The sequence below is a fragment of the Acipenser ruthenus genome, chromosome 15 (genome assembly GCF_902713425.1).
Source record: "Acipenser ruthenus chromosome 15, fAciRut3.2 maternal haplotype, whole genome shotgun sequence".
NCBI classification, from domain to species: Eukaryota; Metazoa; Chordata; class Actinopteri; order Acipenseriformes; family Acipenseridae; genus Acipenser; species Acipenser ruthenus.
In genome coordinates, this window is record NC_081203.1 from 32,007,857 (window position 1) to 32,032,329 (window position 24,473).

Genomic DNA, 24,473 nt, shown 5'->3' on the forward strand with positions numbered 1-24,473 from the left:
GAACCAAATTATTTTCATCACAATGAAAAGGATCAATGCTGCTCACACCACAAAAAAACAGATTCTGGTTATCACTCCTTGAGCCACCACCTCTCAGCACAGTAAAGGTACTACTGGTAAACCATGCCAAAAAACAGATGATATTTTCTAGTAGGCTGCATTGTGAAGGCAATAAGGTACAAGTGTGCATGAACTACAGTAATAAGTAAATACAGAATAACAACTTCAGAGCCAGTCCACAGACTCCGTTCATGGTAGAACCTGAAATGACTGCTAGCAGCTCCTGTCTGTTACTGCACATGGCAGTCTCTATTTCTTTGTGCTTGGTAATGGTGAATAGTTTAAAAGCATATCGTTAAGCGTGTGTATTGGTTTGTGTTTCTCTTTTTGTGTTTTTTGGTTTGTATGTTCATATAATTGTTCTGTGTTCTCTTTTAAATAAAGTTTCTGGATAAGATCCAGTAGAATGGAAGTGGTTAATATGGGACTGAGACGAGCTGGTTTCATTTTCAGGAATTGTTCTCCTGCTTGCACAAGAAGTACACTAATGGGGATGTGGTCAAGAGCCCTTTATTCATATGCTAAGTCTTTATATAGCTCTGTTTTCACCAACAAAAACACCAGTAATAAAGACTTCATTCAAGACAAGTGCAACACGTCTTGGATCTGTGAGGATATTTACATCTTTGTGCCTTCTCTCTTGTAAGGACAAGACATGCACATTACCCAGGCAGATGTTTTGAGATCACTTGACAGCATGCATAAAGCATTTAAACATTGGCTTGTTGTTCTGTTTCTTTTACCCATTTGAACAAACATTTATTCTCATGGGCACCATGGAAATGGTCTCTATTGAGATGAGACTTTGAGAAACTTGCTGCTACAGTATTTTAGTATAAGAAATGTACTGTGCTGCATTCCCCATTGCTGACAGGGCTTTCCTATAGATCTGTCTGCTGCCAGTCCTGAATTGGCCAGTTGTTTGAGTAAGCAGATTGCATTGTTCTGGGCTCCTCCCATATCCCACAGCACAAGTGGTATCCCCATCACTTTCCTTGGCTCTGCAGTTGGTCTGGAGGTGCACATTCTTTGGCTGTGTTTGGATTGCAGCCAGGCAGATACAGCTGGGATTCATGATGACCGTGGTTCTACAAAACAGCTCGCCAATGTGTTGAGCCAGCATGCAAATGGACAATAACTGAGCTGACCCCAGCATTGCAGTTTATGATTCGCATGTGATTCATATACTCGTGCTGCACTGCATTGCAGTACATCTAAAATACATTTTTTAAAAATCGGAATCGTTTGTACTAGCAGTGATTTATTCATGTAGGTTGTAGGCCCCCTACTCCATTTCGAGTTTGCGTTTATTTTGTTGTTGTTTTTTTAACTGTATAACATTACTTCATCGTAGCCAAAGCAGCTTGTCAGTTAAACTCATTTTCTTCATTTGTTGCTACCCCTGTGAAATACTTCAGATCATGTTTGCAACATAGACTTTCTTGTCCAGTGACTTAAATGTTGGCAATTGGATCACATGCCTTTTGTGGTTAATGTGCCGTGGCATCTTTTTAGGGCAGGGGAGAGGAGCTATACTTGCAGCGTACAATAGAAAGTGAAGGGGGTTCAGTCCTTTTCTGGCACCCTGTCTTTTTTTTTATTGGTGCCTCTTTAGTGGCATCTGAAAGTTGCTACATTTGTTGAAAAACAAGGATTAAATAAAAATGTAAAAATCCATGTTTGAGTTGTATAAATGTGCGCGCACACACACACCTCCCACGCCTTCTGATGGTCAGTCGTGCCCCTCCCTACCCCACACTTCTTCAATCATGCAGGGAACACAAAACTATGGACTGGTGGCATGTGGTATTTCATGTAGTTCAGGTAAAACCAGACCTGCACTATTTAAAAAAAATAAATAAATAAATAAATAAATAAAAATAAAGGCACCCAGTCTCCCACACAGCTGTGTTCTACTGTCAGATGTCACTCTGGAGGCATGGGCATGTGGTTTCGCAACAGTTTGCTTGATCTGTGCATTTATAATACCACATTAGTATGTTTTTCTGGGCTGTTGCCCCTTGACACATCCTCAGTACCATTTAGGAGAACAAGGCATTGAAAAGTGCAGCACTGTGTTAACCTGCTAAAGTGTTAAAATGTGGGGGTCAGAGCGCACGTCTAGATAAAACGCTACTGACTCTTGCCATTTAGTTTTAGATGATGTTGATTCCCAGCAGCAAGACTGCGAAAGGGGATAATGGAAAACTCTGTGGTCTGTTTCCATGGAGAGACAGCCTTCAGGGGAATATCTGCACCAGACTGGTAGATTAGAATCCCCACACAGTTGCCTCAGAATTTAATAATGAAGCCGTTAGCTTAGATTCAAAGGATGCTGCGGGCCGGTGCTTCCTCTCCCTTCTGTAACATTTATCCTGTGATGTTATATTGATAAGGGCATGGAACTGTTGCATCTTGGCCTTTTAAAGCTAAGAAGCAGCCTTACTTTTATGTGGATGCTGGTTTATTTCAAAGGAGTTGCAGTTTCTTCAAAACGTTTCTGCTGTAAATCTGAAAGCTTGACTGCTCAGAAAAAAAATCTCTTGCTTTGCTATGGATTGGTGATTACAATTGTTACTATTATCTACATTATTGCATTTGTCTAGTCTTTCTGTTGTAATCAGAGAGCTGTTTTCCCTTCCACAGCATGACTTTTTAATTGCTTTAAGTGCAATAGCAAACCAGTCTAGCCTTTTCTCTTGTTCTGTGCCTAACATCCCTTGGGTACAATGTGTTCAGGTTTTCATGCTCAGGCAACTAATATCTCTTGTTTTATAAAAGAAAGCATTAAGGCAGTATTTTATTTTTCAATCAGTTAGAAAACCCAATGTCTCCAGAGATTTCTGCCATGCCACCTCACGTTATTAGCAGGCCTAACCTTTAGCAAGCCTTGCATCCAGAATCTAAATCCATCTTTGGGGTCTGGTACTAAAATGACCAAAAAAAATGAGTCCTTAGTAGATTCCTCTTAAAGGTCGGTGAACAAAAACCCATCTGCTTTTTTCTTTCGATTTTGTTTAAAGGCATCTCTTACACGGAAGAAAGTTGGAAGCCCTGCCTGTGTAGAATAACTGAATAGAAGGACAGCCATGCTCATGCAAATGAAGTTACTGCTGTTTTCAGACTCGACTGGGGAGGTGGGGCATTGTTGTGCCAGTTTCAGACTTGTCAACAAAGGCACACCAAAGCCTTCATCATCATGAAATAGTCTGGTGATGGATGGAGCAGTCGTGCTATTAGAATATTCATTGTTTTGGGGTGTCCTACTCTATAAGCCACCCTGTGTACCAAATATCCTTTCTGCTACAGCAACACATCAGAGTCTAGTTTGATCCTGGTTTGTTTTGCCCTCTGTGGGCTGGTTTGCCCTCAATGCTAGACAAATAGTGTATTACAATAGGGCTAAAATACAAACCCCTTCAATGTGGTGCAGTTTGCTAAATGTATTTTCAGAAAAAATAGATTACTAATACTAGTCTTCTACAAATGGCAAAAGTGTTGTGTGTGTGTGTGGTGTGTTTTTTTTTAAATGACCAAATGGTAATGATTTTCTTCTTGCACAGCACATTCTGCAGACAGACTTAAAAGATGCATGTGTGAGACTGGAATTCCATTAATGTCCCAGGAGAACCCATTGGTTTTAAAGCAGTGTCTGCAGGGAGTGCAGTCTTTTTATATGTCCAAAAACTGTGAAAACGATGATTTAGTCAGAGAAACGACAACCGTGAAAATGTGATGGATACAATTAGGCTGGATTGTTGCATTCAGGGGTTTGCAGCACGGTGGGGAATGCACAATCCCACATTAAAGAGGGCGTTGTAATGTTAATCCATTCATCCAGCGGACCTGATTTTCTTTTGTGCTCTTTTCAGTTCTGTTTTATTTATTTTAACAATGTGGTTATGGATGTTTGATTTGATTTTTTTTTTTTTTTTTTATGTAATTATTTTTATTTTTAAAGTTTTATTTCTTCCTCTCCATTTTAGTTTATGTGACTTTGTTTGAATTACAGCGTTTGATCCATTTTAAAGGTAAAAATCTGAGAGATTCAGTTCAATTTCACATTTGGTCGTTATAGCACTATTTTTGTATATGTATGGACCTGCCAGGTAGTTTGGAGCTGAACACTGGTAATGACTGCTGATATTAATGTTATTATGAAGTGAATTGTGAAGCTTAAAACCAAGTTGTGATAACTTAACATCATTTATAAATGACTGTTTCAAAAAGATATCCAGCAAAGGAAACCAATGCAAAAGTGATATCTGAAATAAAGAACACACAATCCTGTCCAGAAGTGTTTCTGTCCTTTACTTTGTAGGCAGTGTGGTGGCTTACTGGGATTATTTTACTGTAATGTGGTCCAAAATATACTTTTTGTTTTCTTCTACTTCAAAATGAAAGAGTATTCAAATATTCGCTTTAGATTTTGAAAGATTATTTATACATCAAAAACCCAGGTTCATCCCAGCACCAATGCAAGTTTGTTTCCCTCTTCTGCAGAATGTATGAAAACATGTCCACCATGGTGTACACGAAGGAGGACAAGATGGAGAAGCTGTCCCAGGATGACATCATCTCCAAGACGAAGCAGGTGATCCAGGGTCTGGACGCCCTGAAGAATGAACACAACTCCATCCTGCAGAGCCTGCTGGAGACACTCAAGTGCCTGAAGAAGGATGAGGAGACCAACCTTGTGGAGGAGAAATCCAGCATGATCCGCAAGTCCCTGGAGATGCTGGAGCTGGGGCTCAGCGAGGCGCAGGTGAGGAGAGGGCAAGGTAACTCCCAAGGGCTCTGCGCCCTGGAATTGTTCTTGGAGGGTCATTTGATTACCTCATCATTATCTGTGTTCTCACCTGCTTTGTGTTCTGTTTTATACATTCCCTCTTGACTGCAGTAATATCTGCATCCTTGGATTTGTTTTCAGTAAATATGTGCCTGCACAAGCAAGGATGCAGATGCAACTGCAGTAGCTGCAGAACTTGAAATAAATACAATTGTGAATTCCTGTAAAGGGATATTGAGCAGTCTGAATTCTTATAAAGGGATATTGAACTGGTATAAAATGACATGTTCGTAGCACTTACTGGATGTACAGAATCCTTTCTAGCCTTTCACAAAAATGGCATGGTGCTCATTACCTGGATAAAACCTCAAGACTGATCTTGTTGCAACAGGGCAGCAAAAATAAAATGAAGAGTAAAACTGCTCAAGTCATAACTAGACTGAGAAATTGTTTTCCTTAGAATTATTAGGTCATCAGGGCTTGTCAGCAGTTGGTAAAGTAGGAGAGATTTTATTTTATTGTATATTTTTTGTTATTTATTTGTTTAGTATCCTTTTTTTTAAAAAAATAAATAAATAAATAAAACATTTAAATCCAAATTTGTATGCTTCCTTTTTTTTTCTGCCCCTAGCTCTTTTATTCAACACCAGAAAAGAAAGTGCATTTGGCTAATTATGACTCCTTGAGATCCAGTCGGTTCCCTTCGGCTGCACTGTTATTGAGTTGGAATTAAACAACTGCGCTTTTAAATAAATAAATAAATAAATAAATAAAATGTATTTAAACAAAAAAAACAACTTTTATGGTCACTTTCTGGCTAATTGAGATTATTTTTGACATTTACAGACATTAGGTTAATTAACTTGTTACACGCTGGCAAGTGATCTAAATGGTGGTAGATCATAAAAGGGCTCCACTAATGATAGTGGTAGTCTGCTGATTCTGTTTTACATCTATGGGGGAGGAACAAAAACACTTTTTCTTGTTTGTCAATCATTGTTCTTGATCACATCTGTTTTTCTTTAAAAGCGTTCCTGTCTATTTAATACCAGACCCTTGTGTAACCCCCTCCCCTCCTCTCCTCTCCGGCTCCCTCACCCCAGGTGATGATGTCTCTTTCTGGCCACCTGAGTGCGGTGGAGTCGGAGAAGCAGAAGCTGCGTGCCCAGGTGCGGCGGCTGTGCCAGGAGAACCAGTGGCTGCGGGACGAGCTGGCCAACACCCAGCAGAAACTGCAGAAGAGCGAGCAGAGTGTTGCCCAGCTGGAGGAGGAGAAGAAGCACCTGGAGTTCATGAACCAGCTCAAGAAATACGACGAGGACATCTCTCCATCGGTAAAGGGCCAGCAGCGATCAGAGCACAAAATAAAAGGCAGATTAAAACAACATCATCATCTGTAGCGGTAATACGAAATGGGAGCCGTGTTTTTGTAAAAGAACTGTCATGGACTGTATCAGACTTTGACAGTACTGTAGTAGACCGATGGTGTTCATTTGATAGATAGACAGACAGGTGCATCACGAATTAGCATTATCCTTTCCCATTGGTTTTCATCCCTGACCCAATAACATCGTCCCCTGCAGGTGACCATTACATTTAAATGTAACATATGCTATAATAAAAAGTATTTAATATCAGACTAATGGCAAGGTTGCTAGAAACAGAATCCTAATGCACGGAAGAAGTTTGATCCTTAAAAGGTCTTGGGTTTAGCAAACATTTTCATGTCCATGGAGTGGACCAAACTAGTTTCATTACTGCTTTCACGTTCCATTATAACCCTATACCATGAATTCAGTGGATGTCTGCATATCCTTTTCAGTGTCATAATAATGATCGCTTTTAAATCTACTGGAGCAAAGTTTATCAGAGATGCTTGCAGAAATGCTGTTTTAACAAAGGAGTTGCTGACTAGGGGATAAAGTTGGTGTTTTATGTAGGTACATTATTTATTCTGTTATGTGCTGACAAGGTGATCCTAAAAAAAAAAAAAAAAAAAAAAAAGCAGGAGGCAGGATTTTATATCTTTTAGAAGCGGTGCTGACCATGCTTTCTCTCACAGGAGGACAAAGACTCGGATTCTTCCAAAGAACCGCTGGATGACCTTTTCCCCAATGACGAGGATGACCAAGGACAAGGAAGTAAATGCAGTTTTGTTTTTCTGGAATAAGGCTTAGTCTCTGCCAAATTATGCTGAGTTCCCATTACTAGATTAATTATCAAGTAAACCTATGGAGGTCTAAGCAAATTAAAATGGCACACTGCTGAAGAATTGTATTCCAAGTGTCATAAAATGACCCTTTATTGTCCAATGTAGCGTTGTAAAAAAAAACAAAAAAAACACAAAAACGCTTTCTTCCAATTAAGCCTGTTAAAGCAGACCCATCCATAATCATGGTGCATTTGTCTGCCCAACATTAACTACATTAAACAAGGGACAGCTTTGTAAACTGGAGATAAATCAAAAAAATGTTATACAATGCATACCTTTTCTAATCGGCCATACATTACAGTTGCTATTAGTCTTCTTAATTTGCCCATATACAATTACACTCTAAGGGTTAGAGTAGATGACAGTTCAGTAGCATTGCAGTTAAGTTATTGCACAAAAAGAAATTCAAGCTCTGCCTTGCTGACTCTTTTAGTATTCTTGTAATTTATTATTCTATTTGTATTCTCTGTTTGTAGTTCAGCAGCACAACAGCAGTGCAGCTACAGCATTGCAGCAGGGAGGCTATGAGATCCCTGCCAGATTGAGGACGCTGCACAACCTGGTCATTCAGTATGCGTCCCAGGGCAGGTATGAAGTAGCCGTGCCGCTGTGCAAACAGGCACTCGAGGATCTGGAGAAAACATCCGGGCACGATCACCCCGACGTCGCCACCATGCTCAATATCCTCGCCCTGGTGTACAGGTCAGTGTTGGTTCACTAGCTCAAATGGATCTTCTTTATATGCTTGCCTTGTCTTGATATACACATGTACATTTTTATTGTCTCGGTTTAAAAAAAAAATAATAATAATAATGCAAATGAAATCACCATTTCAAATGACAATGGGATGTAATCAATTGATATAAACGGGGTGGATTTTAATAATGCCACCGTTTTCATATTAACCATATGGTTATTTTACTTTGTTGAACAATAATTATTTTTAGAGGTGTTGGATATATCACAGTCCCCTTGTTTTACTGATTTAAACACTGGCTGTATTTAAATCTGCTACCTTTTAGTTCCGTGTGTGTGTAGATATAGATGTAGATATATATAAAATGTTGCATTTCTTCATTTAGGGATCAGAACAAATACAAAGAAGCTGCAAATTTGCTTAACGATGCCTTGTCTATACGAGAGAAGACATTAGGAAAAGACCATCCAGCGGTGAGTTCACCTCTCTAATTATACACTTTAGAGCATCATGTGTTTTATACTATTGTGAGGATCTGTTTACTGACCATCGTATTAAACCCAACAGGCATGCTTTCCAACAAGGAGTTTTCCCCTAGGTACACAAAGGTATGCAGGTTTAAAACTACAGAGCTTGAACCGTGATCAGAAAAAAACACATGTGCTTCATTTAATCTAGAAAAATGAAGCTTGCTGCTCGTGTGATTCCGTTTTTATAATGTGAATTAATTTAATTTTGATCTGTTACGACTATGTTCTGCTGATATTCTAAGAACTAATTGAAACTGTTTCATTACTGAGTTATCTGTACTTTGATTACTTGATTTTTAATTGAGCTCTCTATGTTCATTTGGCTGTTTTCAGTTTTATAAATATGCATCCAAGGGATGATTAGCAACGTTCTTCAGTGTGCTTGAATGAATTGTCTTGTGTCCTTTACAGGTGGCGGCTACTCTAAATAACCTTGCGGTGCTTTACGGGAAGAGAGGGAAGTACAAAGAAGCAGAGCCACTGTGCAAGAGGGCCTTGGAAATCAGAGAAAAGGTGAGTTTGTCAAGACGGGGGCAGCCATTGGTCAGATTCCAAGGTATAGTTGCCGCCTTTGAGCACCAGTTACATTTATTTTATTGAAGGCAATGGTAAATTGGTTTGAGAAAGGTAAAACAAAAATAATGGCCCACTTCTGAATTCATGTTAGAAGCTGCAATAAGTAACGGCAGTAATTTTTCTAGCGAGGAATGCACCGGTATTGATTTTAAGTCTTGGCAGTGACTGTCTGCTATGTAAGTACTCAGGGTGTAAATGACACTTCCAAGTCATCTGCTAATTAGCAGGTAGCCTCCAATGGATACTGGTGTATATAAGGCAGCTGTGGAGAAAGCGCTTGGCAGGTCATCTGTCAGTTACTCAGCTGCAGTGCTTCAGGAAGAAAGACGCACAGTTCTTAGAATAGCCAGCACAGATCCTTTTTTAGGTCTGGTTGTGATTATCAGCAATGTGATTGTAGAGAGGGATCAGGGCACCATTTGAAAATGGACAGCCACTGGCGTTTAAGGATCTGAAGGTTTAAATATATATTGAAGTGTGCATGTCCAAGAAATGTAGGCCCCAGCTAAGTGGCTAGCCATTTCTTTTAAGATTGACAAGTTGACACGTAGGTTAGTAAATTAAGAGGGCACTTCTAATTTCTACATCAGCCTCTGCTGTATATAAAAGCCAATTTATTCAATCAGAGATGAAAATTAGAAGAAAATACCATGGCAACAAAGTGCTTTGTTGGTAATTTTGAATTCCAAGTCTGATAATTAAAATTCCAACTCATTCTACCAATTTACATCTTTTTTTTGTGGCTGTTGAAGGTATTTTGTAATTTGAAGGTGGTGTTTTATTCAGAATACAGTAATATAAAAATCTCAGTTATCAGTTAAAATGGCTTTTTTTTTTTTATTCCAATAACTTTTACAGCATATGACATAGACATTATGGAGAGTGCTTCATCACGAGGTTATAATCATTTAACTTTAGAGAGTTACAATTATTACTTTTTTTTTATTATTTTTTTGTTAGCTGTGAGTTCAGAACTTCTTTCTGCTCATCATATATTTGTTTCTGGTCTTTTGAATTGTAGTTTGATAAAGATGTTGAAAATGTGAGCTTTAAAATTGAGCTGACAGTTTGCCAAAGCCCTTTGAAACGCTTGCTGTTATCATTTTTTTGCAGAAAGAGAAACCTTGCAGTTTAAAAAACCCTGCAGCTGTGGCTTGGTAGGGTTAGTTTTCTCTGATTCTGAAAAAGGGTTACAGTTTCAGGATGTAATTGAGCAATACCCCCATCCGTTCTTATAAAAACACACTCGACCATTATAAGTAACAGTTAATCTTGCTTTTAAAGACTCACGTTTCTGCAACATCGTGCTCTGAATTATTCAGGAATTTAGACAAGCCCCTTTCTTTTAATGTATTAATTGCATTTGGAGTTCATCCACATTATTTTGGACAAAGTAGTTTTAATGTAATGTTCTAGCAAGCATTTCCTACATAATTCACGGGGCCCTGTTCTGAAGTGAATTGCCCTCATTTATTGTGAAATGAATACAAATAAAATCACATTAGGAAACGAACAAGAAATCGTTATCTAGAGAACCAAGTAGCCAAATTGCGATGAGAGTAAGTTTACTGAGAGTACGGTATCAGAAAGGCTTGCTTATAGACCTAGATCATGGGGATCTACTTTTTCATGATACTGCTGGCCCCATTTTATATTTACAGGGGTTGGGTTCTGTATTTTAAGGAGTGGTTTCCACACCCCATTCCCCTACTTTTGACATAAGGATTAGCTGTGAAATAAAATGCTGTTGCCGTTGAAACTGGTCCAACAAGAACTGTTTGAGTGGAAAGGCTATATGCAAACCTTTTATAATAACTGTATTTTCTGTTTAGGTTCTAGGCAAAGACCATCCAGATGTTGCTAAGCAACTGAACAACTTGGCTTTGCTATGCCAGAACCAGGGCAAATACGAAGAAGTAGAGTATTACTACCAGCGTGCACTAGAAATCTATCAGACCAAGTTAGGACCTGATGACCCTAATGTGGCAAAAACAAAGAACAACTTGGTAAGTGATGCCAAGACCAGGCTGAAACTCCCGGGGCTTTAAATGTGTAGACTAATTAAGACGTTTTCTCGTACCCATGTTTTATTGTAACAAGTCCAATATCTGGATCCGAGCTGAGTATCTACCTGAAGAAAAGGTTACTTTTTTTGCCGACAGTGTCATTGCTTTGAGGACGACCTCACTGGATCACACACATACGCACGCACACTGCTACACCCTTGGTGAAGTTTAATTAAAGTAATGCTAATTATATTGGATGACTAAGATCAGCACCACTGACACCTAATCTCTTTGCAAGATTCTGCAAACAGTGGCATAAAATAATCAAGATCCCAGACACGTTTAAATACTTTTAAACCAACCCCTATCCCTTCTGCTTTTTAATTATTGATTATGCATAATGATATTTCATCTTTTCCTTTTGCAGGCCTCATGCTACCTCAAGCAAGGCAAATTTAAGCAGGCAGAAACTCTGTACAAAGAGATCCTCACAAGAGCTCACGAGAGGGAGTTTGGATCAGTAGATGGTAAGATATTGTTTTCTTAAACTGTCAGTAATTAGATTGTTCTATCTTGAAATGAAGCGCAGGCGCACTGCATCCTTGGCTGGGATCCAGCAGTCTCTGTAGGAAACAGCCTTGGAAGTGGAGTAAACCTGAGCAGTGCTTTTAATCTGCTGCAAGAACAGTGAAATATTGATCAGACACATTGCTGTTAGTGTGGTTACAGGTCAGCTCAACTGCAGTTACAATACAGTCCATCCGATGCCAACTGCGTTCTGTTGTCTTTTACTTTGACACTTTCTCTGCAGTTAAATCATTATGATTTTTTTTTAATATTAAAGAAAGTTTGATGAAATGTGCCTGTATATTAGTTACCGTAATTATATGAATGGTTTGAACTATTGGCCTTTATCGACCTAAGCTGATCAACTTATTGTAAATGAGAAGTCAAAGCATGTACAACTAATTGATTTGTAATTATTATTATTATTATTATTATTATTATTATTATTATTATTTTCAGATGAAAATAAACCCATCTGGATGCATGCTGAAGAAAGAGAAGAATGTAAGGTAAGAAATATATTCTTTCTTAATGCAGGAATACAAAATATGAGTTACTCCAGGCTAATGGGAGGAACTTGTGTGCTTGATTACAATATTATTATTTTTTTTATCAAAATTGATCCTTGTACATTTGTTCTCTTTAGGGCAAACAGAAGGATGGCTCAATGTTTGGGGAGTATGGCGGCTGGTATAAAGCTTGTAAGGTGGACAGGTCAGTCATGTATACAAATAGACGTTTACTTTTTTTTTTTTTTTTTTTTTTTTTTTAACCCTTTCAACAGCAAGTACCTTGACCGAACGATAAATATAATTAGTTTAGTTTAACAGTCTTTTTGGATCTGTATACAGTCCTGCAATGTTAAAGAAGTTTACAACCATGAATCCTACTTCAAGAACAAAGTATAATCTGTGAAATTAATTGTAATATCCCTTTTCTGTGTTCTCTTCTCTTTTTTTAATCCCTGCATCAGTCCCACTGTGACCACCACTCTGAAGAACCTGGGGGCACTTTACAGACGTCAAGGCAAGTTTGAGGCGGCTGAGACATTGGAAGAGGCAGCGATGAGATCTCGAAAGCAGGCAAGTCCTAGCAGGATGTGTCGGGACGGGTATTATTATATATTGCTTTCCCTCCTTTTTCCACTCCTAGTTTTAATGTTAACCAGAAAAACATCAATCTTGCTAATCTGCGCATTCTGCAATTTTTAATCCAAGTGACAGTGTGGTCAGTTCAAACAGTTTTCTGAAGGGCTGTGTTTTAAAAAAATCTCCAATTTACTAGTTTGTCCCATTGCCTAAAGCAAATGGTCCTCATTGCTGCACGGTTAATGTAAAAGGCTGCCTTTAATTGCAGAAGAGTTGTGTGTGATTATGCCTATATATTACAGTAACAGGTACATTTTACACCAGGTTAAATAGTAAATGTCATTTAGTAGTTGTAGTAGTATAGATGCATGCAGTTAACAGCTCTGTGTGTGTCTGTGGTCTTCAGGGTCTTGATAATGCCCACAAACAGCGAGTGGCCGAAGTGTTAAACGACCCAGAGAGCATTGAGAAGAGGCGAAGCCGGGAGAGCCTCACCTTGGACGTGGTAAAATACGAGAGCGGGCCTGACGGAGGGGAAGAAGTGAGTATGAGCGTGGAGTGGAATGGGGTAAGTACAGTACACAGTCCAGAACTTTACCTCTCCCCGTCTACAGCAGGGAGAAAAGATCCCTACCGTCTCCATTTAAACTGGGGCGTGCAAAAACGATATCCTCCTTAATCCATTCATATCCCACATCAGTGGATGAAGAGGGACTGGAGGTGGGGTTGATTTTGAATGATCTAACTGTACATGAATTATTTTGATGCACCTTACAAACCCCTTTTATAAACCAGAGTAAATATAGTAAGAAATACTATGCAACGGTACACCAAGAGCATGATACTATGCAGATTATGATATGTATCACATTAAGAGGTAATGTAGTCATACCACATATAAATACATGGGATTTATCATTGAAGAACCATTTGCAATTGTACTGCAACTGGCTATGTAGTGCTTTTGATCATGGTTCATGATACGCCCTGCTATTCCAATACAATTTATCGGAACCCTTTTGAATCATTACACCCCTAGAAAAGAGGTCCACATTGGAGCGTATTTACATCAGCGGTCCACAGATATCATGGATTGAATGGCGAGGATATTGTTTTTGGGTTTGTTGTTTCTGGTGGGGGGGATAGAAACTAATTTTGACTTATTTTAAAACCCTAAAGGAATGTATTAATCTGTCAGTTCAAAGGGACTGTGTTAAATAGATGTACTACGTTTATATTCATGAATAGAAAACGGTAAGGGAGATTGGCTTAGCTTGGGTTTATGACACAGTCCTTTTTATTATGTGTTTAGGAATATGTGACGTGTGTTCTCTTCAAACCTAATGCTGATTGACTGTCCTGGTATAATGCAATGTGCCCTTTTTAAAAGAACTCCAGTAAATCTCATATGTCTTAACATACTAATTTTCACTTAAAACCCTTTCCTTGTGTGCATTTTTGTCATACTATATTAATCTTTCACCTATACATGTCTTGGGCAGAATACATACTGTATCCATGTAGTCATTTCCATAAAAATAGATGTGATTCCATAAGCAATAGCTTGAACAAAATGTTACTATACAGATGAAGACAAAATTAATACATTTATTCTTTTTTTGCTTGGTGTTGCAGTATTAAGTACTTGCGCTAAAAGGTATAGGCATCTAATCCAGCAAATAGCATCATTATAGTTGTAGTTTTATGATTCATCAGCAACTCCTCTCTGCTACTAAATTTAGATGAGTACTGTAGTGTCAATATAATATAGTGCACAGAACATAAGACTCTTTCATAACTCAATCTTTTAGTATAGTTTATATGCAGGAGAGATTGTTGCTGTTCAAATAGCAGAGGCATACTTTTTTTTAAACATTAGAAATATTTTTATCTGCTTGTAGTTTTTTTAGTAACTTGACTGGTAATACCAGTGCATACTCTGTAGTATGTATTTTGTGCGTCAACTACAGCTAAACCCTTGTTATTGTGCAGGAGAGCTCCATGCTGTTCATAGTCACTCTCTGGCATACTGTAGAATAGTACTGCTCTCCCTAGCAACAGCCTTGACAACCAATCAGCATCTTTTAAAGACTTGTCTCTCAATCCTGATGTAATAAGCAAGGCAGAAGCCGTCCATCTCTGTTTTGGAACTGTGTACTGTACACCTGAATGTCTGTCTGTGCTTCCTTGAGCATGCATTGCTTTGTCCAAATGACAATGTTCCTTTCTCTTTGATTCAAATATTGCAAAAATGACACAATATTTCACCGTGAAACTTCTGTTTTGCATGATGGCTGTTGCTTCATTAACCTACTGCATCATGTGGTTTAAAGTACCTGTTTGTACGCTACTTTTTTTTTTGGGAGATCTTTTGTAGCCAATTTTACTCACATATTTATGTGTTGTATTAATACATTTATTACTTGATCCTGGTATGGGTCGGTCCACACACATTGGGAAGATAAACATTTAGATAAACACAACTGCAACTTGCATTGAGGGAACACATACTTTAAACTTGTGACCTGAAATAATTTCTCATAAATGAGCACTAGCCTGAAAGTCACAGTCAACAGAAAAGAAAATTATAGAAAAAAAGTGAATCTGTTCAATAATAAACACGTTAGTTAAGATAACCCATACCACGTTGCTCTTTTAAATGCTGTTTATTACTGAACAGGCATCCAAGGTGTCCTCTTCTCTATACACTGTGAAGACACTTACCTTACTATAGCCCAACTAGCGATGGTTCACCTGTGAAAATACTGTTTCTGTCAAATGAAATGGTTGAACGTGAGAAAACGGTTTCACTGTGTTCTCTTTCTCTCTCTCTCTCTCTCCTTGTTCCCGTCTGGCAGTCCTAGATGCCTTTTGTGATTCTTAAACTGTCCTCTGCATGAAGGGTGCACACCATCTTCAAGCTTTCACTTCTGTCGCCAGTTCTGCCTGCTGTGTCTTAAGCCATTCCTGCATTCTTCTGTGTTGACTGTTGCTCTGCCATAATTATAACTAACTATTAAAAACAGCATTTCCTTTCACTGACCAAATGTAGCTGTACCAGGCATTGTGTGGTCCTGCAATATACCGATTTCACAACTAGTTGTCGCAATAGATTACTGTGTAATATAAGTAAAGGATTCGTAATCTTACTAGTTATTTGGTGTGGTAACAAGTTATCTAATAAAACAGAGATATAAATGGCATGATCGTAAACCTGTACAGATAAGTTGTTTGACTAGGGATATGTGCTGTTGGTGTTTGATTCTGTAAATTATCAAACAAGTTTTAAATATGTGTGATTACAGTTGTTTCACAATACTCACTACAGTTCCAAAATAAAAATAATTATAAAAAAACTGCCTTGTGAAAAATATCCTCTTCTCCTACTAATCTCTTAAATGTCTTGTGATTTGTGTATTTGTGTCTTTCCTAACTTCTAATAAAACTCGCTCTTAACTGACCTGTGCTTGTGTCTGTGGTCTGCTTTTGTGATCTTATTTCCTTTGTGTTCTGCTTACAGTAAATCTTTGTTCTTCAATAAAGATTTACCAGCTCTTGTTGACTGCTCCCTTACATGTATCAAGCAGTTATAGTTCAAAAAGTTACTTACTCATATAAACACACATGTGGGTTTTTCAGCCTTCATTTTAGAACCTAGCTTGATGATCTCCCCTGCCCATTGTTTATACAGTACTTTTCTTTCCATGTATCACTGTAGAGGCGGAGGCTAATATCTTTGAAATCCGTTCTTTTAAGATCATGCCACTTCAGCAATACAACTGTGAACTGAAGTTTTTTCAGTCTGTGCCATGTTGATGATATGTCAATGAATTTAAGTAGGCGAGGCCTGCAAAATGCCTGCTTCAGAATTTAAAACAGTTGTACGTTTCTGTTGATCAAATAGAATATGGAGCCCAATGTTCATTAGGGCGGCAGCATGCATCGCCAATGCATTGTAAGAACTTGGTAATTACCAATGCCAATTGGTCATGCAGGAGAACTGGTTTGTAATTCTATAGAGATGGCATTGAGCAATATCCTGTTAGCTGATGTAATTACATAGTTAAACAGTGGAACAGGCCACTTAAATGCAATTACAAACCAGTAGTTACCCTGTAAGAACAGGAGGCATTGGAATTTGCATTATGTTATGAAATGGTTGGGTGCCCCATAATCTAATTTGCTACCACATCATAACCTAAGAGATTAAGATGCGCATTTTTACAGGTCCGAGCACTACACTGATTTTTAAAAATTAATCCTAAGTGAAAAACGAAATCACGGTTGCTTATTCTGTTTTTGCAGCCCACATACAGCACTTTTGTCTTCTAAACTAAGCTAAATAACATGAAACCCCAATAGTGAAAACTGAAAGTATGTACAGAATGATCCTGAAGATTTACAACACCAGCTTACCTTGAACTTGGCATCTATATATCTTGCTGGTGACGTGCATTCACAAGGAAGGCCAGTTAATCTCGTCTGTCTCGCTACACCAAGGGCACTTTGGAAACGCATCCGATCTCCCCCAAGGGCAAATCCTCATATGCTTTTTAAGGTTCCTTTTTTTCTAAAATGCTTTGCTACAAGTTTTTAGTATTAACATTTCAAATATCTTTGCTACTGCTAAAGTCCAGGGCACCCCTGTGAAAAGTGGATCTTGGAGTGAATGTGTGTTGAAGAGACCCAGTTAATGTAGTGGTGTATTTACCGATCTTCAATCTCTCTGCAGGACGGCACAGGATCCCTGAAACGCAGCGGCTCCTTCAGCAAACTGCGCGCCTCGATTAGACGCAGCAGTGAAAAACTGGTTAGAAAGCTGAAAGGAGGAGGTTCACGGGACAGTGAGCCAAAGAACCCGGGGTAATTATCCGTTTCCTAGCTGTGCTGGTGCTGTATGTCAGCTTTCATTCCCTTGGTGGTTTGTTCTTATGGTCGTTGACGACGGCTACTGCAAATCACTGCTATAGCTTTGAAGAAACCCAGTTTAGCTTTTTAACTGGCCAAGTGGTACCTGTCCAGTGTTGCCAAGACAATGCACACTGTTTAATCGATCCATAGGGCTGATCCGTTAAAATACTTCAAGCTTTAATCGAGGGAGGGTCTCTAGCGTAACAATGGCATACTGCTGACAGCTAAAGTAAGAGTCTGTTTGGAGTCGCACCCCAATATCAGATCCTCCTTGGGCTAGTCGTGTGACAGGCCTGTCACCTTAAAATCAAATTCCTTGAGACAGGACGCAAATTTGACTTGGTGGCTCAGACTATAGCCTGATTTGAAAATCTTTGATCAAACCCAAGAGCTGCAGTAATAGAGGATGCAGTGCTGGTCTCAGTGTTAGCATGGGAATAAGATTTCCATCAGCACGGCATGTGAATTACTGTTCTGCCATTCTCTGAAGATACTTATTTTGCTTAATACTGTTCAGGTTTATAGAATCTTGTTCAAATTGTGTATTGAAATAATAACTGTTAATGTAAAAGTTTGGGCATATTTTATTCACTTGATATGAGATGCTCTACTTACTGATTTTATTGTGTTGATTTTTAAAAAATGAATGACAAGTCTGTTCTGCCACATTTGAAGACTGATGCTCAACTGAATGAATGTCTCTTTCTTTTGCGTTGTGGTTGTGTGTTTTTTTTTTTTTAAATTTGCAATTCTGTGGAGAAAACAAAATGCACTCAATATATATATATATATATTTTGTTTACAATTGTTATGATTTCCATTAAATATTGCCAAATTGGTGTTTGTATCCTGAAGAATAAGATCATTTTGAAAAAACATTCTTCAGTGTTGCATTTTAAGCCAGTGCCAAATAAGGAGCTCCACAGTGTAGATGAAGACCAGTGTTCCACAAACCAGACACATTATCCACCTGCTGACCAAGGTATTAACAACGCCATTTAAGGTGTGTTTCCGTTTCATACAGTCCAGTAGTCTCAAAATAATGTTAGCCAGGGCACTAGTTGATAACAGGGTAGTCTCAGTTTTATATATGCCTATAGTGAAGTGTTTGACTGAATATTTAAAAACCCTAATAAGTTCACTATTTAGGGTAATTCATTTGTAGGAAACCAATCTGTGTTTTACAGAATAACCTCTGTTAATAACAGTAACCTCTGTATGCCAAGTTGACATTTGAGCACGTTGAAACTACCTCACTGAAGCTGCCAGCAGCTCTGATGGACTGTATTAGATACACATGGCTTCGTCACCTGTCACAGTATTCCAGCTCTGTTCTATGAGATGTCCATGATTTCAAATAAACCTCGTTAGCATGGAGACCAAGTTCTGTTGAGTTGAAGTATTTAAGGTTTTCAAGCTTCAAATCCACTGACATGCATGATGAGTTGCCTCCCCAACTAAGACTAAAATGTTATAAAGTGGCTTAGCGTTTACTTGTATTTAACTAACTGTTTTACACCAAATAAAATGAGGAGCCCGTTTAACTGGTTATTACTAAAGAAAGTGTGTGTGTGTGTGTGTGTGTGTGTGTGTGTGTGTATGTAATATATATGTATATATATATATATATATATATATATATATATATATATATATATATATATATATAATATATATATATAAAATCTGCCTTTTTGTTTCCAAAGGGTTTTCTGTTTACATTTTGAGTTTGTCTTTGTATGGTTTGTTGTGATTTTTTTCTCCATTGTGTGAGTTGTTGTCTTGCTGTTAAGCTGCTTGGTTTATTATTATTATTATTATTATTATTATTATTATTATTATTAATTTCTTAGCAGACGCCCTTATCCAGGGCTACTTACAATTACTTGAAGAAGAACATCTGTGAAAGAACATTTTGGAACAAACTTTGTTTCCTTAGAATTGTTTTTAGGTAAAAGGTTCTTCACCACACACTTAAGTCTATGCTCATTTCTATTGTTCAGTTTCAGTTGTACAAACTTTGACAGCAGCTTATGAGCAAGACAACGTGAAGTATAAAACAGCTGTATTTTTACAAAGTGTTCTAGCTTGGTGTTTTTGTGTATTTCTATTATTTTGGGTTCTAAAACTCATGCCACTTTTTTAATTTTTTAATTTTTTTATTTTTGTCTTTGGAGAGTTGGTGATGTATTTGTTGGATCGGCATGAAAGTCATTTATTTTAATATCTATATATTGTAACATTTTAATGTACTTATTTAACACAAATAAATTACTTCCAACAGCAATTGCATGAATAATGCATGTCATCCCATTCTTTTAACTCTTTTTGGTTGTGTCCTTTTGGTTATGCTAGACTATTTTAACACTGTCTGCTTTCCAAAACATTAACACTCTCTATTTTATTTATATATCCATTTCATTATTTTACCCCATTAAGACATGCATGCACATTATATACTACATAAATGCTTTTACATTTTATTTGCAAAAAGCAGTTGATTTGTTAAACTTTGTACCCCGTCTGGATAAACCACAGCTGGATTTTTATGTTTTACAGCACTTGGGAATCCAGGATGACTTGAGTTCATTCAGTCCTGGTGGATTCTGTGATCTGGTAAAATTGGTTTAAAAAAAATCTAGGTGTGGCTTATCTCTCGACAGGCAGGGTACGGGTTTATGAAATCAACCCTTAATGTAAGAAGAAGAACTACTTTTGTCTTTTTGATTTTAAATGAAAAATGTTCAAGACACAGGGGCACTAAAATGTGGTTACCGTGACATTTGTGCAAAACCTGGTAAGCATATCTCTTGGCATTTCATGCTTGAAATATCAAATTATTTTAGTATTGATTGACTTTTTTTTACAAAGCAAATCTAATTTCTTAATTTGATTTTTAAACAAAAATGTAAAAGTCGCTTGAGAGCACCCACCCATGATCCTCCAGCAGTAGTAGAAGGGGTGGTATTTTTTCCAGTTTTATGTCAGTGGTCCAGCTGAATGAAAACCGCACGTCTGCTGCCTCAACTGCACTGGCCTTTACTTTATACTTGCCCTACGCTCGGCCTCCTTATAAATTATCTACACCTTTTAATAGCTGGCCTTTCTGATACAGAACCACACAAAGCTGGTACTTGAACTCAACTTTCATGATATGATTAAGGATGTCTAGCTGTCTTGTAGCCGTGCACACTGTTTATTATAGTGGAGTCCGGAAGCACCCCTGCATCTTGCATTTCTTTCGTGGTAAAAAATCTTACTTTGTTTTGCCCTCTCGATTCAAATTAATTGGAAATGTTACAAGAACAATCTGATTGATATGGAAGATTTGTTAACCTTAGGTCTATAATTGAAATGAGAAGCATTGCATCCTGCTAGTGCAGTGTAACTTTCTATAACAATGCAATGATATTAAATCTGATATGTACAAAACAAAATCTACAGGCGCATGAAGCTGGGCATCTCTCCAGTTTCCCACTAACCCGCTTGCTACATGCTACCATAAACCTATGCTGACTACCAGCATAGAGACGTAATGGGAAATTCTACTAACCACTTTGTATGTTTCTTCATGGCTGCTAATTTTGTATCCATGTGGCAAATGCATTAAACAAGGCATGGATCAGTAATAAGAAATTTCTCTAATGGGGGTCTGTAGTGACAGTGGAAAATAATAATTCTATTTTTCTTTTTGCTTCACTTCTATCGATCTTCCTCTGCTGACTTTATCAATGCTCTTATACAAATCGGCATGGGGTTCATTGTGAAAAAGGCTTAACCCTCAGAGTTACATTAGCCCCACAAGCTGCCTGGGGTCCCATTTTAATAGGGAACACACAGCGATGTGCAGCACAGGATGCACATGCACTGCTCGTTCACTCAGCTCTGTTTTCTGGAAGGGGGTTGATAGTTGTAACAATGGAAGAATGAAAAGGAAAATGTATTTTGTTCATGATGTAAAGAAAACTGTTCAATACAAGTAATTTACTTTTGTGGCTTGAAACATACTTCAAGGCTACAAGCCTTTCTTACAAACACAAGAGCAGTGGGACTGGTTTATATGATATGGGCCCTGTTAAGCACTTTAGCAAAACATAGAAACTAGCAACTCTGATGTGCTCTGGATAGGCAAACACTTTCCAATAAGTAGTGAATACAAATGTAATGAGATGTGAACTCCAAAATGCATTTTACAAAATTCATGTAAAGCTTTCTTCTATTCTTCATGCATCTACACTATTGCATGTGAGAGCCTTGTTTTGGTCAGGATAAGGTTGAGAGTTATGACTAAACTACTATACAAGCAGAATTGCCTACTATGACTCTAATAAGATATAATGATGAGTTCTTACATCGGTACATTTGAATTCCTGGAACTTACTGTACAACATTACTGGTACTGTGCATCATTACAATGTGTAAGCTATGCATTCATGCGGTAATCAAAGGGCACACAGAGACTGTGGGGAGAGAATATATCAAACCCTAAGTGAAATAAGCATACATGTGCACTGCAGAATTGGCCAAACGAGCCATCAAACAACTTGAAAATGTGGCTTTCAACTTCAAGTTGGGACCATTCATATACAATGTATAAAAAACATGAAAGCATGAAAAACAACCCACAATTTAGTTTCTCATCTTAGAAGAATGCTTTGTTTATTAAACATAGTAACCTGTCTTATAACAAACTAATCACATTAAATCTGTGCTAAAGTGTAACAGAATCTGTTTATTACATGTACATATTAGTAACCCTTCTTTTTAAACTCTGCAAACTTTTTAAAGATGTAGTCTCTGAAGTCATTTTAGAAGGCACCAACCCATTTCTTAAGTTGATATATCACAGAAAATGAAAAATAACTACAAAGGTTTACTAATATGAGTGTACAATCAGTAGAAAACAATCTATACTAACCTGGTTAACCCTGTAAAGCAGTCCACCAGCAGAGTTTCTGTAGGTGCTGTGGCCGGAGGGTATACAGTAGCATACAACTTTGCAAAGCAATGGTGGTGTGCTTGTGTTGATTACGGTCAATTAGTTTGCAGAGATTCTGATTGGTTTATCCTTGCATGTCACTGTCCTGGTTGCAGCATGAAGCGTGCCAGTTCTTTGAATGTTCTTAACACGGGTGACAAGGCTGCTGAAGAATCTTTTCAAGTAAGGAGCTCTCTGATTTTTCTTTATTCTTAGACATCATTGGCATGGTCTGCATTGGAGATTTCCAACACCTGTCCAACTGATGAACAATTATATTTATTGCATACCTACAGATTATTGCTGTATCTGAGAAAGACTAAACTGACGTTGGGATGCACAGGGATGACCTAGTACTAAAATGATAGAAATGAAATGATCAGCAGCTATGATTTCCATCCGAAGGCATGTTATTATTATTAACAAAACCGTGTTTTTTGTGCAGTTTGAGCCATTTTTATTAAATACAAATACAAGTGTTACTAGGACTACGCTAACAACCGAAAAGTCCTCCAACATTATTTCTTACTAGTTAGCTACAATTCCTGTTCTGTTTTCCTTTTACAAGAAGTGCAAATTGAACCCCAACGTATAAACCACTTTGATAACCAGGGGTCTATTTTCAAAAAGTAGAATCAGCAAGAATTTTAGGTTTTATTAGGGTTTGTGTTCTCTACTGGAAAATTGGTTCTTGTACTGAATATTGTATTTCTCAGACAGCAATAATTGTAACTGGATAATCTAAATTTAACTTGGGTATGCAATACAATTATGCAGCAGGTTACCCTTGGAATGTTTGTGGAGAAGATAATAGTTGCAGATTTCTACCCTAAAGTTGAGTTATTGGATTGATAAGGGCAGATATTTTCTTTAGGTTTAGATGCATGAAGCAATACTGCTGATCTGTAGAAAAAATGAATTATTTAATTTATTTTAATATCTATTAGTAGTCGCAAGTTATATTCAGCATCTGTTAAGCCTAAATGTAATTAAATAAAGAATACTGGTAGTTAATGACAGTAACGTACACACTTATGTTTCATTTCCTTTATTACAGTAGCTCTGTATTGTGACTAGGGGTGGCATAATTTTAAATGTGCCCGTCCTGTAGTTCTATACACTTGCAATAGTTTTCATTTAAATACTTTACTCCCAGCTACTGTTTATAAATGGTCTGCTTGTTTGAGGAGTGCAGTGATTCATTTGTAATTAGTTCTGCAATATTTGTGCATTTGAAATATTAAATCCAATAACTTAACTTTTATTGCAAAGGGCCTGTTGCATAAGACTTGCTCAGAAATGTATAAGAATCGTAAAATAAGTAACTGTAATTTGCATTCCTAATTCTGTTGATTCAGTTTTGTGAATGAAACAGTTATTCTGTACTTTGCCATTATATTCAACAATGCCTAATGCATGCCTTACAAACTGTGTACTAGGATAGTCTACAATCCATTAAAACTTAACAATACTTTTATTGATAACATTGTGGTCACTAATGAATCACTACTGGTATAGGAAATACACAAACTAACTGTGCTTTTGTATTTACTAATACATTCATTACTGTGTAACCTGTGGGATATTAATCAAATGTCTTTTAACATTCAATAGTCAACTTGGCGCCCACACTTTAAGAGTAGTTTATATATATATTAACCCATTAAGTTCCAAATTAAATTCTTTGAAAAAAATCAGAACACAAGCTGTATTTATGTACTGTAATTTGATACATTCTAAATCTAAATTAGAGTAAGTTATAATAACAATACAATTAAAGAGAACATTTAAATAACAGGTAAATGCCAGTTAAAAATGCTCCAAAATATTACAAAGTAGCCTGTCCTCAAATTAGGGCAATGGCACTTAATGGGTTAATACCACACATCTATTAATACTACTTGTTTCTAAAGATGAATACAATAATTGTGGCAGTACTGTGTGTGCAACCATTTTTACAGTAAAACACTGGAACTAAAGCGAACTAAGGGCTGGGAAATGGATTAAAACCTTAGCAGTTACACCTTTTAAAAAAAATTTAAAAAAATGATACATTGTG

The 24,473-nt window shown here is 37.5% G+C and overlaps 1 protein-coding gene across 8 annotated transcripts in view; it reads left to right on the plus strand.

Moving 5' to 3' along the window:
- LOC117422572 (kinesin light chain 1-like) overlaps positions 1–24,473 on the plus strand; it is a 35,043-nt gene that overhangs the window by 5,799 nt on the left and 4,771 nt on the right. Inside the window, exons 2-16 of one of the 8 annotated variants that reach the window (XM_058987960.1) lie at positions 4,047–4,091; positions 4,564–4,825; positions 5,953–6,183; positions 6,912–6,990; positions 7,538–7,763; positions 8,144–8,231; positions 8,700–8,801; positions 10,697–10,870; positions 11,298–11,397; positions 11,897–11,946; positions 12,084–12,151; positions 12,411–12,519; positions 12,932–13,093; positions 17,258–17,388; positions 22,531–22,597. In XM_058987960.1, the coding sequence (XP_058843943.1) occupies positions 4,565–4,825; positions 5,953–6,183; positions 6,912–6,990; positions 7,538–7,763; positions 8,144–8,231; positions 8,700–8,801; positions 10,697–10,870; positions 11,298–11,397; positions 11,897–11,946; positions 12,084–12,151; positions 12,411–12,519; positions 12,932–13,093; positions 17,258–17,388; positions 22,531–22,597 (1,848 nt within the window). In that variant the 5' untranslated portion in view covers positions 4,047–4,091; position 4,564. Of the gene's footprint in view, positions 1–4,046; positions 4,092–4,563; positions 4,826–5,952; positions 6,184–6,911; positions 6,991–7,537; positions 7,764–8,143; positions 8,232–8,699; positions 8,802–10,696; positions 10,871–11,297; positions 11,398–11,896; positions 11,947–12,083; positions 12,152–12,410; positions 12,520–12,931; positions 13,094–15,383; positions 15,871–17,257; positions 17,393–22,530; positions 22,598–24,473 lie in introns of those variants that run through there. The other 7 variants (XM_034037728.3, XM_034037729.3, XM_034037730.3 and 4 more) reach the window with 7 other exon arrangements.